Source organism: Pinus tabuliformis, chromosome 1_1, assembly GCF_031772625.1.
Source record: "Pinus tabuliformis cultivar Carrire ecotype Pingquan chromosome 1_1, CPIR1, whole genome shotgun sequence".
In the NCBI taxonomy this organism is placed as follows: domain Eukaryota; kingdom Viridiplantae; phylum Streptophyta; class Pinopsida; order Pinales; family Pinaceae; genus Pinus; species Pinus tabuliformis.
Window position 1 is genome coordinate 308,275,896 of NC_142297.1, and position 16,570 is coordinate 308,292,465.

The 16,570-nt window shown below is 40.2% G+C and overlaps 2 protein-coding genes across 2 annotated transcripts; both read right to left on the reverse strand.

Annotated features, from left to right (window-relative positions):
- Positions 1-552: 552 nt before the first annotated feature.
- LOC149212779 (uncharacterized) lies at positions 553-1,281 on the reverse strand. The gene has a single exon (XM_089388813.1). The coding sequence runs from the start codon at positions 1,234-1,236 to the stop codon at positions 553-555; it is 684 nt and encodes a 227-aa protein (XP_089244939.1). The 5' UTR covers positions 1,237-1,281.
- Positions 1,282-1,366: 85 nt separating this feature from the next.
- LOC149212780 (disease resistance protein Roq1-like) lies at positions 1,367-4,527 on the reverse strand. Its single transcript, XM_089388814.1, has 6 exons — positions 3,887-4,527; positions 3,296-3,799; positions 2,693-3,083; positions 2,139-2,519; positions 1,603-2,028; positions 1,367-1,501 (listed from the first exon to the last, which is right to left on the reverse strand). The coding sequence occupies exons 1-6, from the start codon at positions 4,525-4,527 to the stop codon at positions 1,367-1,369; spliced, it is 2,478 nt and encodes an 825-aa protein (XP_089244940.1).
- Between the last annotated feature and the right edge of the window lie 12,043 nt (positions 4,528-16,570).

A 16,570-nucleotide genomic window follows, 5' to 3' on the forward strand; every position in this document is an offset into this window, starting at 1 on the left:
AACGTTTTATTCAATAACCTTTATGTTAATTTCACCATCGGACTCAAGAAATTAAACATAAAAGTTACTTACAAAACAAAGCCATATTTATCCAGGTAATGCTGTAATAACAACAGCGCTGCGAATATAAGAAACCAAGAAAGATATCAAAGTTATAATTTTGTTGATTATAATCCTAATCTAATCATTGTGTTGTGAAGTTATGTGGAGATGATCCTCGAGCCAATAAAGAGATGATCTTGCTCGCGGAAGGAAGCGGATGTGAACCTATGATGTGGAAGACAGCTCATGTTCCTTCTAATTATATTTTTCCAGACGGATGAAATAAAATGAAATAAAAAAATATAACGGAAAATTTTAAATAAACAATAGCAGTTTTGTGAATAACATAGGCAATGTGCTGATTCCAATATTCTTCTATGCAGTATTTAGTTTACAAATAAACTAGTTTACCTCTTTACTCTGGCACAGGGCACACTGGAGGAAATCTCTCCTGCATACTGATGACTAACTGTTGTCATTGCAAAAGCTGCGTTCTTTAGGTTTTGATTTTCAAATGTAGAGCATTCCTTCCTTCAATCTTTCGGGCAGCGCTTCTAGTACATTCCCATCCCAGTACAGATGGGGACAGTCGGAGGCATCAAGCTTTTCTAGCAACTTCAAATGTTCAACACCTTCCAGCTCTTCTATACAATAGCATCCACTAACATCCAGAAGTTTAAGCTTTGTTAGCTGCCCCAACCCCTGTATTCTCTTCAGCTTTTCACATCCAGATGCCCGCAACTGTTCCAGAGACACCAATGTCTCAATACCTGTCAGTTCCTCCACTTTTCTCCACCCGCTAATGTTTAGCGTTTGAAGTTCGGCAAGGCCACAAAGACCATGTATTCTCTCCAAATTATGACAAGAAATCAAGCTCAGCTGGATGAGCGTACTCGGCAATGTTCCAACCTCGACTAGACCATAACAAGACTCGACTTTCAACTCGGTCAACTGTCCGAGAGAATCCGGCAAACATTTTAATCCTTGGCAATCAACCAGTCTCAGTTCCTTCAAATTCCTTAGGGACCCAATCGAAGGCAGCATTTTCAACAAAGAGCTTCGGAATTCCAGAACTTCCAAATTGTGGAGGTTTTCAATAGTACTGGGAAATTCTGCTATATGTAGTTCTTGGAGGGACCGTGGAAGCTGGAGAGGCTGTAACTGAGCTTCCGCAGAACTCCGCCCATGGTTCATTATCTCCTCCCCCTCCGTTCCGCCGGCCGCCCACCACTCCTCCTCCTCCTCTACCCGCCGCTTCCCGTCAGTCGTTACCCTCTCCCTCGCTGTCCTCTTCCACGCCTCCCTCTCTCTCCCTTCCCTCTCCTTAGCCATCTGCCTCGCCATCTTCTCCCTCACCTCCCTCGCCCTCGCCCTCTGAATCGCCTGTCTCTCCCTCTTCCTCGCCCTCTGCATCGCCTCTCTCTCCCTCGCCTTCGCCATCTCCCTCGCCTTCCACTCGCTGGCCTCCCATTCCCACTTCCACTCCCCGACCAACCTCGCCCTCTCCCTCTCCACCTCTATCGCCATCTCCCTCTCCCAATCCCTTTGCCTCTCCCTCGCCTCCCCTCTTTCCGCCCACGTTATCCGCGCCAAGATCATGATTTCCTTTAGCCTTTCCTTTCCCCCTGGAAGGGTTTTGATCCAGATATTTAACTTATCGCTACCTCTTAGATCAAGATGTTTAAGGCTAATTAAATCCTCGAAGGAATTGGGAAGTCTCTTCAAACTGCGGCAGAATGAAAGATTTAGGTATTCCAGGTTTGTCAAATTGCCAATGGAAAACGGCAGTGACTTCATTTTCCAGGCATTTATCAACTCAAAACGCTTCAAAGACAACAGCTGACAAAATTCCTCTGGCAGTGATGTCAGATTATTTTCATGGGGTAAATTGATGTAAATATGTTCGAGGTACTCCAGGTTTCCAATGGACTTTGGAAACTTTAAGAGAGGAGCCCAAATCTCTAACACCCGCAGCTGCTGAGGTGCCTGCAGGATATTCACGTGTTCCAACCAAAATAAAGACAGATATTTCAACTTTATAGTGCAATATATCCAGAGTGAATATGCAGAAACTCTTCAACAAATTTCATATTTACCTGCGCTTCGCGTTGCCACAATATTTTCAATGAACTCCCCACCACGTGTAAAACTCTCAAATTCTCCATCGGAATCCACGGAGGCAGCGAAGAGTAGCCACACTTGTACCAGCGCAGCCATCTCAGATTTGGCAAACGCACCGTACTCAAAATGCATTCCAATAGATGATCTTCAGTAACAAGAAATTGCAAGTTCCACAAATTCACAGTAATACTAGTGTACTGTCTATTGGAAAGCTTCATAACGCCGTTCGCCAGCAGCTCATGCATCCTTCGTTTGAACCATGGCACATCCGACCGCAATGATGCATAATATTTGTGCTCATCATTTCCAACATCTGTACCAGGGACCATCCTAATTCCGCGCACTTTTTCTATTTCCTGTTGACAATTTAAATAACAGTGAAGGATTAAAACATAGAGATTCTGTAAAAACGGTCAAGAATTAACATCGTGCTTCTTTAAAAACATTAAACAACTTAAACATCTGATACATTTTTTTTTGTTTAATATTGATTAAACTCTCTAATGGCTTGAATGACTGAAGCACTTACAGCTGATTGCTTTAACATCTGCAGCAAGTTACCAATGTTCATGCTCTCCGTCCGATCCCACAAAGAAGGAATGCGCAATCCTGAATTCTCAGCCATCTCTCTTCCCAATTCTCTTAGGTGATCGTGCATATATATGCAATTTTCACTGTCCACCTCCACAAGAGATTTGTTCTGTAGATTTTGAAATGCCACAGAACCTTTCCAGCCTGATTGATCCCATATGTTTATGCCCTTATCCTTCTCTTCTCCTACCAGGAAACAAGCAATATCTAAAAATATACCTTGTTCCTCTTTGTCCAGTGAATCGAAACTAATTTTAAGTTTGTTGTGTATCTCACTTGGAAGTATGCGCTGAAGTCTGTTCAATTCGTATTCCCAGCAATCTTTGTTACTGTTTCCAGAAAGATGCACCCCGAATACTTTAAGGATAAAGGAAATCCATTGCAAGCCCTTGCAAATTTATCTACAATATCTTCAAATCCTGGGCGCGGACTGGGTTGGCAGAAAGCATGGAGGCAGAAGAGCTCTGTGGAGTGTTGTGTATTAAGGCCACTTAACTTATAAATCGACGAATCTTGTAATCCTGACCTTAAAAGTACAGACCTGTCCCGGGATGTAATCAAAATTAAACAGTTTAAGGGAAGGGAATCTTTAAATTCACCTGGCAAAAGTGCATCCAGCTGCTCCACATTATCTACATCATCTAAAACTAGGAAGGCTTTAGAAAATAATGTTGGATCTTTTACAAGCATCTCTACATCTTGATCACTCTTGTCTATTTGCTTACTGAATCCACACAAGCTCTGGAAAAGTTTTCGCCGCAAACCATTTAAAGATTTATTATCTCTGATATCACATAAGAAGCAGGTTCTACTATAATATGAATGCTTCGAATTGAATAATGCTTTTGCCAGTGTCGTTTTTCCTATTCCACCTAACCCTACAATCCCTGCGACCTTAGGTTTTTCTTTAGGCTGTTGCGATAAGAATAAGGCGAAACGTTTCAGCGAATCATCCAAACCAGTTGGATATTTGGCCACATAGAGCCTTTCTGTTTTATTTTTCAACAAACGTTCAACGACCTTATCTAGCAGCTCCCCCTCGTCCCTGGTTATTCACAAACAAAATTAATTAATACTAGTATTAAAATATCCAGCAAAAAGCAACACAATACCGGGAATGTTGATTTCTTACCAGCCACAAGCTTCTAGCTCAAAACCGCTTATTTCTGAAACACTAGCAAGAGCCTTTCTCCAATTTTCGATAGCCTTAGAGTTGTATCGAGGCTTCTCTTCGTGAGTTTCAGGATCACGCGTCTTCTTCTTTTGAAGGCTGTCTAAGGCGCGGGCGTACACTCCACTCTCCGTCCACCGTAGATCAGCAGGTCTCACGTTATAGAACACTGGAATGATTGGAGCCTTCGATTCCAACATGTCGACAAGCTCATCGAGACACCAGCGAGAATCCGCATAACCAGGGGAGAAAATAGCCACATGAACAGCGGCTGTTGCAATAGCATCTTTTATCTGAGCACTTATGTCTTCTCCCTCTTGCATTTCTTGGATGTCTAGAAAGGCTTCCACACCATGCACAAGAAGGCGGCGGTAGAGATGACTGGCAAACGTCTTCTTAACATCGGGACCGCGATGGTTTATAAACACATCGTGCCCGTATATTCTGCTGCTGTTCTCATTGTTATCGGCAGAGGTGGAGGTGGAGCTCGATGCCTCAAAGTCGTTAGCAGCTGCGGGGTAATAGAGAGTAAGATCCTGATCTTCAATTTCAATTTCAGTGTGTTTTGGGGGCAACGAAGATGCAGGTGATGGGTATGCCATTTCTGAATGGTGTATGCAAATAGAAAGAGAAACAATAAGCTCTAGAGGTTCCGATCTGCTAATTGCGAGGGAGGAGATGAATAGAAAGAGAAACAAGAAGCTCCAGGTTCGATCTGTTAATAGATGAGTTATGAGTAGGGGGAGATTGTAATGAAAATGTCGGTAATGAAGATTGTAATGCCTTTCAGTTGGCATTATTGAGTTCATACATAGAGTGGGCCATAATACCCGGAATCTCCCCTGGGCTCTAGGTTATTTTAAGCATGGATTCTACTGTATTTGGACCGCAACTTGAATTAATCTGTACAATCATTGGTTTGCAATTTGACACAAATCAAGCAACAATGGACGGAAATTGGATCTCACATGTGCCTGTCGATTTCATCTATCTCGTGCTTGACCAACAATGGGAATTTTTGCATTTTTATATCGACCTTCATGGATGCATCGTCAAAAAAAAATATCACGTCCCGGATTTCAAGGCGTCCTCGTTATTACCAATATTTTTCCTGAATAATCTCACGTTTTCTAAACTTTCTGACCATGACAAGTTCACATATTCATATTATTTTAGTTTGTGGGTATGATCGATTACAAGATTTTAACACCTTTTGTTAAAAAATCATTTGGTGTATTTTTTTTAATTTAATATTTTTGTGTTTATCTCGTCAATTCCATGGAAAATATAAAAAAGGGAAATTACTAGTCAAGATTCATCTAATATGATTTACATTCATCTAATATCTCTCTCTCTCTTCTTCCCTTTCACTATCCTACATCTATATCTCTATCTCCCTTTATTTGTCTTTCCTTTTATCTCTATCTCACCCCATAAACATACTCACTCTCTCTCCATATCTATTTTCCTCTCCCTCCCTCCTTCCTCAGTTTGAAACTTTTGAGCACTAATGAGAGAGGGGGGGTGAATCAGTAGTGTGATCTTTTTAAAAAATTTATCAGTTAAAATTTCACTTAGTGAATCATCCATATAACCAGCAACATTTTATACCATCACATGAATATAACAAAATAAGTAGCTAAATCAAACAACCATGAGAGCAACAAAACCATCAAACACAACCATAAAAACCATCAAACAAGAGACACAAGATATCTGGTGGAAAACTCTTCACCAAGCAAAAAACCACCTTTGTTGTTGCTCCGCTACTCTGAATCTTCCATTAAGAAAATATAGTCTTTTAACATATATTGTTGACTCCCATTAGCTAGGAGACTTTACCTCATATCCAATCAGCTAACTCCAATCATCCTAGAGCCTCGATTCTGTTGATCATCTCATAAGTGTAGGTTTTAACCCCATACAAAATTACCTGCATACGAATTCTAAAACATAGAAAATAAATAATGCGATAGCATAACACATAAAACACATATACACAGAGATTTCCCCTAGATCCCAAAACCAGGACTACTAGCTTGATTTTTCATTATGTTCCTTTCAATGTTACAATACATATTTATACATGCCGAAACATTCAATACCATGGACCAAAAACCATCGCGTCCAAAACCATGGACTAAAAACCATAGGTAGGTCCGCCCAACCTAATATAGGGTCCAATTTTTTTTTTCTCGGGGCACTGTCCTGGACCCCGTAGAGGGGGGCTACCCGCCCCGGACAAGGGGAGCTGCCACCCCCCAGTGACCCCCCTGCTGCGCAATGGGCGCAACGAAGGTGGGGCTCCGCGCCCCCTCTAAACCCCCAGTTCACTACGTGGGCTAGTCATGGAAAGAATATAACACAACCCAGCAATAAGACTATGTTCTCAACTGATCTATGAACTACCATCCATTGAAAACCACCATTATCAGTTGATCCTTGCCCAACTCCGATTAGACTACCCAACTACCATTGGATTGAGAAATTGTTCCTTTCGATGAAACTTCGCAATCACTTATCCACATCCATGAAGTCACTTCTCCTCTACTCTATGTGGACCTTATTTCATCTATTTTCAAATTGGATCCCAAGACTTTCTGCTCAGCTTGATTCAGATCTGAAATATGACCTCTAGCGGCAAGACAATCCAATCAATCAAATAAAAACACCACAAACATGCTCTTTACTCTAGCAAAATAGTGGACACATCAAATTTGAAATACCATCACCAACCAACAACAAAATCACAGCTCATATTCCGCCATAATATCAAACTCTCGCACCAAAATATAATTGTTGCATACCACAATTAGCAACATACAACACAATGGCTATGTGCCAAATGCACTAGCAGCACTTGCAAAAGAAAAAGTGAGAGTCACTAATATGGAGTTATACCAAGCTCTCCATCTTTATCGTAAACTCTGCTCTAACTCTCTGTATCTATGGTATGCAATCTGAAGCTTTGCATCAATACTACACTTCAACAAATAGATCTACTCAAATCATTGCCATAAGAGCTCATACACTGAAGAAATCAAGCACACTAATGGCTCTGAAGCATACTAAAAATATGCAGCCTTCACTCAATCAATATCACACACAACCAAAACATGGAGGGAGAAATTCATCTTGGGCATGAGATTAAGAGTGCACACATTTGACAAAATCAATCCTCAAACATCACTACTTGTGCATTAAATGCATTCAGACCCTTTGGCAGACTTAATAAACCATTTTTGACCTTTACCAATTCTTCTAGAGGCCTCTCGGAATTTCCATGTCAAATTTCATCCAATTTGTGCAAGGAATGCAGAGAAAAAATCATGAAAAACCCCAGTCGCATGCGCAACACTAGCTGCACTCGACTAGTCTCACGCACAAGCTTGCTTTCTAGTGACTGGAGCTTCTCAGTCACATGCACAAGCCTACATGGGAGTGACTGGGGAAGAACATAAGGAAAATCAATGAACCCTCAGTTCATAACCTCTGCCACCTATTGGATCACCTTCTTTAGCATTTGTACATGCCTCCAAACCTATGCTAAGCATAGTAACACCTAAGAAAATGGATCAAACATGTCTCCCAAGTGCCACTACCAAGTTGAGCCAAAAGGCAAACAATCAAGGTTGGAAGGAGTGCCAACAAGTCCTCCACTCTCCAACAACACTAGTGAGCTCTAGTATTGCAGGAAGGATGTTGTAACTCCTACGGATACCAGTTTTACTTTATCAACCGGGGTTCGTACAAACTTGGAAGTGACAGTGTTATATGCACAGTAGATCAAACTGTTTACTCTTGTCACTTTTCAACTGGGGCGATAAACCACTAGGGTTTTTAAAACTAGTCTTCTATTAAGTAGAAGGATTTTGACTACTCATAGTGAATGTAAAGTTATCATTAATGTAGAAAGTAAATGTTTCCTATTTTAGGAAAATGAAAGTGCTGAAGGGAATGTGTTATGGAATGACATGAAAATATCTAGCTAAAAATCTACATACATTACTTGCAAAAGAGAACTAATCTAGCCTTGCATTCTATCATTTAGCTATTTGAACTAAGTAAGCATGGAAATTATCCTAACACTACCATAACTGATGTATGCATGTACTAGCTAAAAATTGTAGAAAAGAGTCTTTTAATTTTTAATTTAGAAATGTAAATGCTAAGTGAAACAATCCGATCTTTTGTATAGGAGAAAGGCATGGAAAAGATGGTCCAAAATGGCATGGATGGGTATGGATGTCAACTTGAGGGCATAACCTAGGCTCAGACTATCATTTCTGCTAAAAACAGGCTCAAACAAGCTACTATAGGGTTTCCTATAGTTACTACTGGATGTCTTAGTTTACGACAGGATGTCCTGGTTTACTAAAGAAAACAGGCTGAAGGCTCTGGGAAAGTTGGGAAGGTGAAATGAAGTGTTGTAAAGATGTCTCATCATGGAATAAGGTATAGGGGAGGTGCACACTACCGAGAGCTCAACCCAACTCTTCAGGTTGGTTGAATTTTCTCAAGGTGGCTGTCCACTTTTCTATAAAATAGAAATTCAAATTAGGGATTGGTAAGCGTTGGTAGTAGGTGGAGGAGACTTAGATAAGGCTGGCGGGATGGGTTTCTCCCTGCAGATCAACAAATCCTGCAACAACACATGTTCTTCTCTTCATTCATGCACAACTTCATAAAAATATGGAAAAGATGAGTTGAATTTGAGGAAATTGATTTATTGATGGCTAATGACTATATCTATTAAATTAAATGCTTTCTAGACTACAACAAGCTTAAGAAAGCAAAATTACAATTACAGGTGATTCTAAGAAATTATAAATAGTGATCTATTCAACAAGAACCCTAAGCTATGCAATGATCAAAAGATGAATCTATTTTTGGGGTTGTGAGAGTGGGTGGCCTCAAACCATGATCCCATGGCTATGTGCCAAATGCACTAACAGCACTTGCAAAAGAAAAAGTGAGAGTCACTAATATGGAGTTATACCAAGCTCTCCAAATGTATCGTAAACTCTGCTCCAACTCTCTGCATCTCTGGTATGCAATCTGAAACTTTGCATCAATACTATGCTTCAACAAATAGATCTACTCAAATCGTTTCCATAAGAGCTCATACACTGAAGAAATCAAGCACACTAATGGCTCTGAAGCATACTAAAAAAATGCAGCCTTCACTCAATCAATATCACACATAACCAACCATCACTCATCTCCAAAGTGGAGTATATAAAACATGGAGGGAGAAATTCATCTTGGGCATGAGATCAAGAGTGCACACATTTGACAAAATCAATCCTCAAACATCACTACTTGTGCATTAAATGCATTCAGACCCTTTGGCAGACTTAATCAACCATTTTCGACCTTTACCAATTCTTCTAGAGGCCTCTTAGAATTTCCATGTCAAATTTCATCCAATTTGTGCAAGGAATGTGGAGAAAAAATCATGAAAAACTCTAGTCGCATGCACAACACTAGCTACACTCGACTAGTCTCACACACAAGCTTGCTTCTTAGTGACTGGAGATTCCCAGTCACATGCACAAGCCTACATGGGAGTGACTGGGGAAGAACATAAGGAAAATCAATGAACCCTCAGTTCATAACCTCTGCCACCTATTAGATCACCTTCTTTAGCATCTGTACATGCCTCCAAACCTATGCTAAGCTTAGTAACACCTAAGAAAATGGATCAAACATGTCTCCAAAGTGCCACTACCAAGTTGACCTAAAAGGAAAACAATCAAGGTTGGAAGGAGTGCCAACAAGTCCTCCACTCTCCAACAACACTAGTGAGCTCTAGTATTGCAGGAAGGATGTTGTAACTCCTAGGGATACCAACTTTACTTTATCAACCTGGGGTTCATACAAACTTGGAGGTGACAATGCTATATGCATAGTAGATTCAACCGTCTACTCTTGTCACTTTTCAACTGGGGTGATAGACCACTAGGGTTCTTAAAACTAGTCTTCTATTGAATAGAAGGATTCTGACTACTCATAGTGAATGTAAAGTTATCTTTAATGTATAATGTAAATGTTGCCTATTTTAGGAAAATGAAAGTGCTGAAGGGAAAGTGTTACAGAATGACATGAAAATATCTAGCTAAAAATTTACACACATTACTTGCAAAAGAGAACTAATCTAGCCTTGCATTTTATCATTTAGCTATTTGGACTAAGTAAGCATGGAAATTATCCTAACACTACCATAACTGATATATGCATGTACTAGCTAAAAATTGCAGAAAAGAGTCTTGATTTTTAATTTAGAAATGTAAATGCTAAGTGAAACAATCCAATCTTTTGTACGGGAGAAAGGCATGGAAAATATGGTCCAAAATGGCATGGAGGGGTATGGATGTCAAGTTGAGGGCATACCCTAGGCTCAGACTATCATTTCTGCTAAAAACAGGCTCAAACAGGCTACTACAGGGTTTCCTATAGTTACTACTCGATGTCTTAGTTTACGACATGATGTCCTGGTTTATTAAAGGAAATAGGATGAAGGCTATAGGAAATTTGGGAAGGTGAAAAGAAGTGTTGCAAAGATGTCTCATCGTGAATAAGGTATAGGGGAGGTGCACACTACCCAAAGCTCAACCCAACTCTTCAGGATGGTTGAATTTTCTCAAGGTAGCTATCCACTTTTCTATAAAATAGAAATTCAGATTAGGGATTGGTAGGCCTTGGTAGTAGGTGGAGGAGACTTAGATGAGGCTGGTGGAATGGGTTTCTCCCTACTGATCAAAAAATACTGCAACAACACATGTTCTTCTCTTCATTCATGCACAACTTCATAAAAATATGGAAAAGATGAGTTGAATTTGAGGAAATTGATTTATTGAGGGCTAATGACTATATCTATGAAATTAAATGCTTTCTAGACTACAACAAGCTCAAGAAACCAAAATTACAACTACAGGTGATTCTAAGAAATTATAAATAGCGATCTATTCATCAAGAACCCTAAGCTATGCAATGATCAAAAGATGAATCTATTTTTGGGGCTGTGAGAGTGGGTGTCTTCAAACCATGATCCCATGAGGGAGATGAGGAAGAGGCCATTGTCACACTTTTATGAAGTATTCTCTTTCACTATTGTACCATTGATCTACTTCTTCAACTAATGAAAGAAAAACTACACAATCATTCAAATACTTGTAAATTAAACAAAGCAGAAATAACTTTAATAGCTAACTATGATTTTAATCTAAGAATACATGTACAAAAAGATGAACTTCTACTACTAGGGTTGGGCCCTAACCCAAGAGGTTCAAACCTCTGAGTCAACTCAATGCCGGGTCAAGGTGTATTATAGACATATTTGGGCACTGCAACCCCAATCACATATGTCCATAAACCAAGGGCTTCTAAACCCCTAAAAGTGTTTTTTCATACCCTAAAGGATCAAGGTCAACTAATTACATCATTTCCCAGAAGTTCTCCCTGAGAAACTTCTCAGAACTGGTCAAAACTGGACCAGACAGACTGCTCCATGTTGAGGGTGCGATGCGTCTCACCTACTACACACTAAGGGTGCGATGCATACTGAAAATCCCTTCTGTAGGGTGCGATGAGCAAGAGCAGACAAATGGCAGAGCCAGTTTGCTAGGTGGAAACTAAGAGAATCTTCTAGAAACTGCTCATATGACACTTGCCTCTCTAAATTCACCCAGGGATGAGTAAGATATCATGAAATCTCCAAGTGGAACCAAGAACTATCAGTGAAATGACACTAATCAAAATCCCAGAAGCTAACTCACCCCCCTGCAAACATCTATATATGGATCCCTCATCTTAGAGATCCAGAGGCTATAATTTTGTAACTTGTAAGGAAGTGTTGTTGGTTTCTCCCCGAGACATTGTATTGTTGGGTGATCTAGCTTTTCATGAGGTGAAGAGGGCTTTCATGCTGGGAGGATGGCGCTGGATCAGATAGCTGGGTTGTAATCCTCTCTTCTACTACTTCTATCAATAAATATATTTGAGTTTTCCTCCATATACTTGTATATTTCTGAATCTTGTATTTGTGTATGCATTTGTATGGTTAATGTACATCTGATTCTACATTGTTTATGGTTATAGATCTCTATTCTTTGATGGCATTTTGCTGCTTTGACTCTACAGGTGTTCTTTGAAGTGGGAAAAGTGAGAAAGGAGTGGCAAAGCTCTATCAAGGGAGAGAGGAAACAAGCAAGGAGCCAAGAAAAAGACTGAGGTTGGTACTCTCTACTTCTCTCTCATCTATCTCTCACAAATGAAAACACAAGTTACTTTGAATTGTTTGTTTCTAAGATAGCTACCCATCTTAGTGTGACTAGCAGCTCTGAATGGACACTAGTTTTCCCAGAAACAAAATGGCGACTCCACTGGGGAGAAAATAGTTTGTTTGTTACTGTTGTTTGCTTTATAAACTACAGACGGAGCCTAAAGTTAAGCCAGCTAGCCTTCGAACTGCTTTTGCTATGCAACTGCAAGGTAGATCAACACTGCTTCAGTCAATCTCTGGGTTGGTTTATGAACTGAACATTTGACTTGCAAACATCCTAAGTGCCCTGGTGGTAGCTCAAATAACCTCATTAGATTAGCCCCTATACTTTGTATTTACTATCTATCATAAGCTCAGCCTAAATCCCTAAACTTAGCTCGAAACTGTGAGTGAAAACCAAGCACAGTCTTGTCCCTAAACCATCGCACTATCTCTCATTAGCAGTCTGGATGCATCGAACCTCCTGTGTGCTACAGGTGAGATGCATCCCTGTTTCCCTTAAGGACATGTGCGATGATTGAGTGAGACTGTTTTTGCCTCCAAATTTTGGTTTTTTCTTCATTGTTTTCAGCTCTATTCAGTAGTTTTACTGTCTATGATTAGTATATCACTATTGAAACCTTATTCCTTTACATTATTCAGCCTCCATTGATAAGGAATTGTGAATTTTTTTTATGTATTTTTCATCATTCATAGTCTTCCTTTGCAAATAGTAGCTTAATCGAACTGTCGTCTTTTGATTTGAAAGTGTCGCAACTGTCGTTTTTAGTTAAGAAAAAGAGTGTCGTAAAGTCTTCCTCTTTTAGATAGTCGATTATACTTTTGCCATTGTATTTGATTTGAATTGTCAATTCTTTGAAGTGTCGAAAACAGTTTTCCATTCGAAAGTGAAAGTGTTGTCTTAGTCTTCCTTTTGTTTTTGAAAAGAAATTGCTAAAGTGTCGCTTTGAAGAAAAGTAGTCTAGATCTGTACTTAGTTTTCTTCTTTTCATTCTCACATTAAGGAAACTGAAAAAAGAAAATACATGCATGTGCATTTTCATTTAGAATGCATGCAGAAATTGATTTAGGAAAAGTGCATTTAGTGTGTGCTCTCTGCTCTATGTTGAAAGAATCTTACTCTTCTTTCCTTAGTAGCTAGGATTTTCATTGTTAAAAGAAAATAAACGACTGTTTATCATTTTAGATTGCATATTTAGGAATTGTACATCTACATCATGTGGTGAACCTTGAAAGGAAAACTTTTTAAGAAATATCAACTGTAAAATAAACCTCAATGAACATAAAAATGCTTTGGAACCTAACGCACAACATCTAGAAGTCTAGGCTAGAGATGTATTCTGGCGTCCTAAAGCCTGGTAACTATCGTTTTCATCGTAGGTTGGGTGATTCCTCCTCTTTGATACGACAAGTACCAGTACAGACTTGTGCTCCCACGTACCGTCGAGTATATATGGGGAGACCACAATAGGCTAATATCCTTTATCCTTAGGAAGCCATGTCTGCCACCCTATCGATCGCAATGCACTGAACACAGCATTCAGGAAGATTGACTGCCGTATGTAAAGCATATTTTAGTTTTGTGATTGGTTTGGTAATTTATCTAGACTTCTAGAGTAGTCACTTCATTCCTTTTCAGACTCCTTAAAAGAAAAGGTCCATCTGAGTAGTTGTCACTTCAGGCTCATTAAAAATCGAAGGCGACTAGAGTCATCTTTAGCTTTTTCTCGACTCTTAAAAATTGAAAAAGCGAGTTGTTTCAAAGTGTCATAAAATTTATTTTATTTGGAATAACATCACTATTCCCTCATTGATCTTAGGTTGAGAAAATGGAGTCCACCAATCAAGGATTTCCCCTTGGGGGGGAATCCTAGTCCTTTCTCTTCTTGCGGAGATATTGGTGCCCCTTATATGGCTACATTGTCCCTTCCAGGATTCACAATTGGCCTACCAGTATGGCTATTCTCGACCTCTGTCATTCAAAACATCGTAATCCCTCAGCAATCAAATCAGCAACCAGATGATACTGAAGTTTCTCCCCATCCTTCCACTTCGTTTGTTTCTCCCTCTCCTTCTTCCTCTTCGCATGGTGAAACTAGTAATACTAAAAACCAAGTAATTGAGAAGAAGAATAAAGGGAAGGAGAAGAAGAAGAAGAAGCCAATGGCAAAAGGGGGAAACCATGCATCATCTGGAAAAGATCCACACAGTGCACCATCCAAACCTAAATCTCCATGTGTCATTTGCAAAAGAGACTGCTATCATTGAGATTGTCCTTACATCCCGCGGATCTTGAGAGACTGGTCTCCCCGCTTGCACAATCTGGTGTCTTCAACCTCTAATGATCATGTTGAGAGTACACCATCAACTAGTTAAAATGAAGTCAATGGACAAAAAAGAATATCTAAATTTCCTTGTAGGTTGTGTGAAGGCGATCATGCCCTCCACCGTTGTCCCTTCTTGGACGAAGCTAAAAGAGTCTTAGATAACCGTCCTACTTCACCGCAACGACTTCCACCTGGATACAAGAAACTCTTGCCAAGTCCATCGCTAGTTGAAAATCCGACTGACACACCTCTGTTTCCGGTCAAAACGCCTATCATTGAAGATAAACCCTCTGAGTCCACATCGAACCAAATTCAACAGGTTGAGGCGGCAGTCGACCCAGTCTTGCTTTCAGAAGGTTCTCCTTCAGATGATACAGTCTCCAAAGAGAATGAGAAAGACACCGTTCAAATTCTTTTTGTTAACACAGAATTCGATGAACATGGGGGCAATCTACCCATTCCCTTACCGCAGGAAGGAAGTTCCTCAGTTCAAGAGATTCATCCGGCCATTTATTCGGTCCCTCCTCCAAGCAATCTAGTCGTTTCCTTCGATTGGAATCTACTAGCTAGACCCTGCATACCGTCTAATGTGCCATTCCGAATCATAGTACAAGCTTAGAGAATGATCATGGCTGGCACTATCATAGATGAAGGGGCCTCCGTGAGTATCCTTTCCTCAACTGCTTGGAAAGTGCTTGGTTCGCCATCGCTTCTGCTTGAGATTTGAAATCTTTCAGGGTTCAATAAAGGAACCAGTCAACTGTTAGGGATCCTTCCAAATTTGCCTATAACTTTGAGAAGGAAAATCGTTCATCTTAACGTGATGGTAGTCCAAGGGTCGCTAGATTACAATCTACTCCTTGGGCGTGACTACATTTATAGCATGGGGGATATTGTTTCCTTACTCTTTTGGGTGATGTGTTTCCTGTATGAAGGCAGAATGGTCCAACTCGTTGACCAGCTTTCATTCACCGGTTCAAACACAACTACTAGTCAAATACCATCCCTAAATGGTATTTTTGCACAAGGAATGTCTCATCAACCTCCAGTCCGTCCACCTGATGATCGCGAGTGATTCGGTGAATGTGACTAAACCCAAGGGGCACGAACCCTGGCCTGCTATGGCAGGAAAACCCCAGATATAAAATATGTTTCCTCATAGGATATATGACCAATATGACACACCCATCCATTTAGGAAAATGGGATCAGTCTGGAATAGGATTTCCTCATCGAAGGTTATGTGATTGGAAGCTCACATCATTCACCTTTGTCTATTTCGATGGACAAAGCCAAGGAAGTGTTTTGGCTGCTACGCGGACGAAACAATCTTGCTTTAATGCAAGGACTTCCATATGGTAACTTGGAAACTCTACTTTTCTTTATACTTGGGGGCATGCAAACTTTTTTTACGCAAGTGAAAAGCGACTAGCGTAACTCTAACCCCGTAGTTTTTACTAACTTCAACTGCTTAAGTTAGGTGATTGGTCTGGTCAACAATTCACCTTTGCCGGGACCGGCGGTGACGACAAAGTAAAGGAGATGTTTCTACGAAACTATACTACCTAACCTCAGTAGTTCATTAACCTTTAGGACAGTAGTTGGTCATTCCTAGCTTGTATACAAAAGGCTTCCGAGCAAAGTTTCACATGGGGCAAGCTCCCTAAAAAATGAACCTACTAATGAGAGACATCCTTATTAGACGACTGGCACGAGCAGGTTTACGCGAAGTTCAAGCTCATTAAAAAATAAACATATCAATGAGCATATGTTCCCCTAGAGTTCAAGTTCATTAAAAAATGAACCCACTGTTGGTAAATAACCTTTGTGGTCACATTGCTATCAACTTTTGAACCTTGGTCATTTTCTTATCATTACCTCCACTTTTTAGCTGATCATACGCCTCCACTTGATTGTTTACCCTTTTGAGGAACAGTTGCGACGAGTGATTCTATTAGCCACCTTCTTTACACTGCCATGATTGAAAAGTTCCAAACTTACCTGGAACCAGCTGCTACCCGAAAATATCACTTGT

Excerpts from the sequence above, each read along its gene's own strand:
- LOC149212779 (XM_089388813.1), bottom strand. The coding sequence starts at position 1,236 with ATGAACCATGGGCGGAGTTCTGCGGAAGCTCAGTTACAGCCTCTCCAG.
- LOC149212780 (XM_089388814.1), bottom strand. The coding sequence starts at position 4,527 with ATGGCATACCCATCACCTGCATCTTCGTTGCCCCCAAAACACACTGAA. Across the intron at positions 3,800-3,886 it reads GAGCTAGAAGCTTGTGGCTG|GGACGAGGGGGAGCTGCTAG; the intron begins GTAAGAAATCAA and ends GTGAATAACCAG. Across the intron at positions 3,084-3,295 it reads TTGATTACATCCCGGGACAG|TAACAAAGATTGCTGGGAAT; the intron begins GTCTGTACTTTT and ends TTCTGGAAACAG.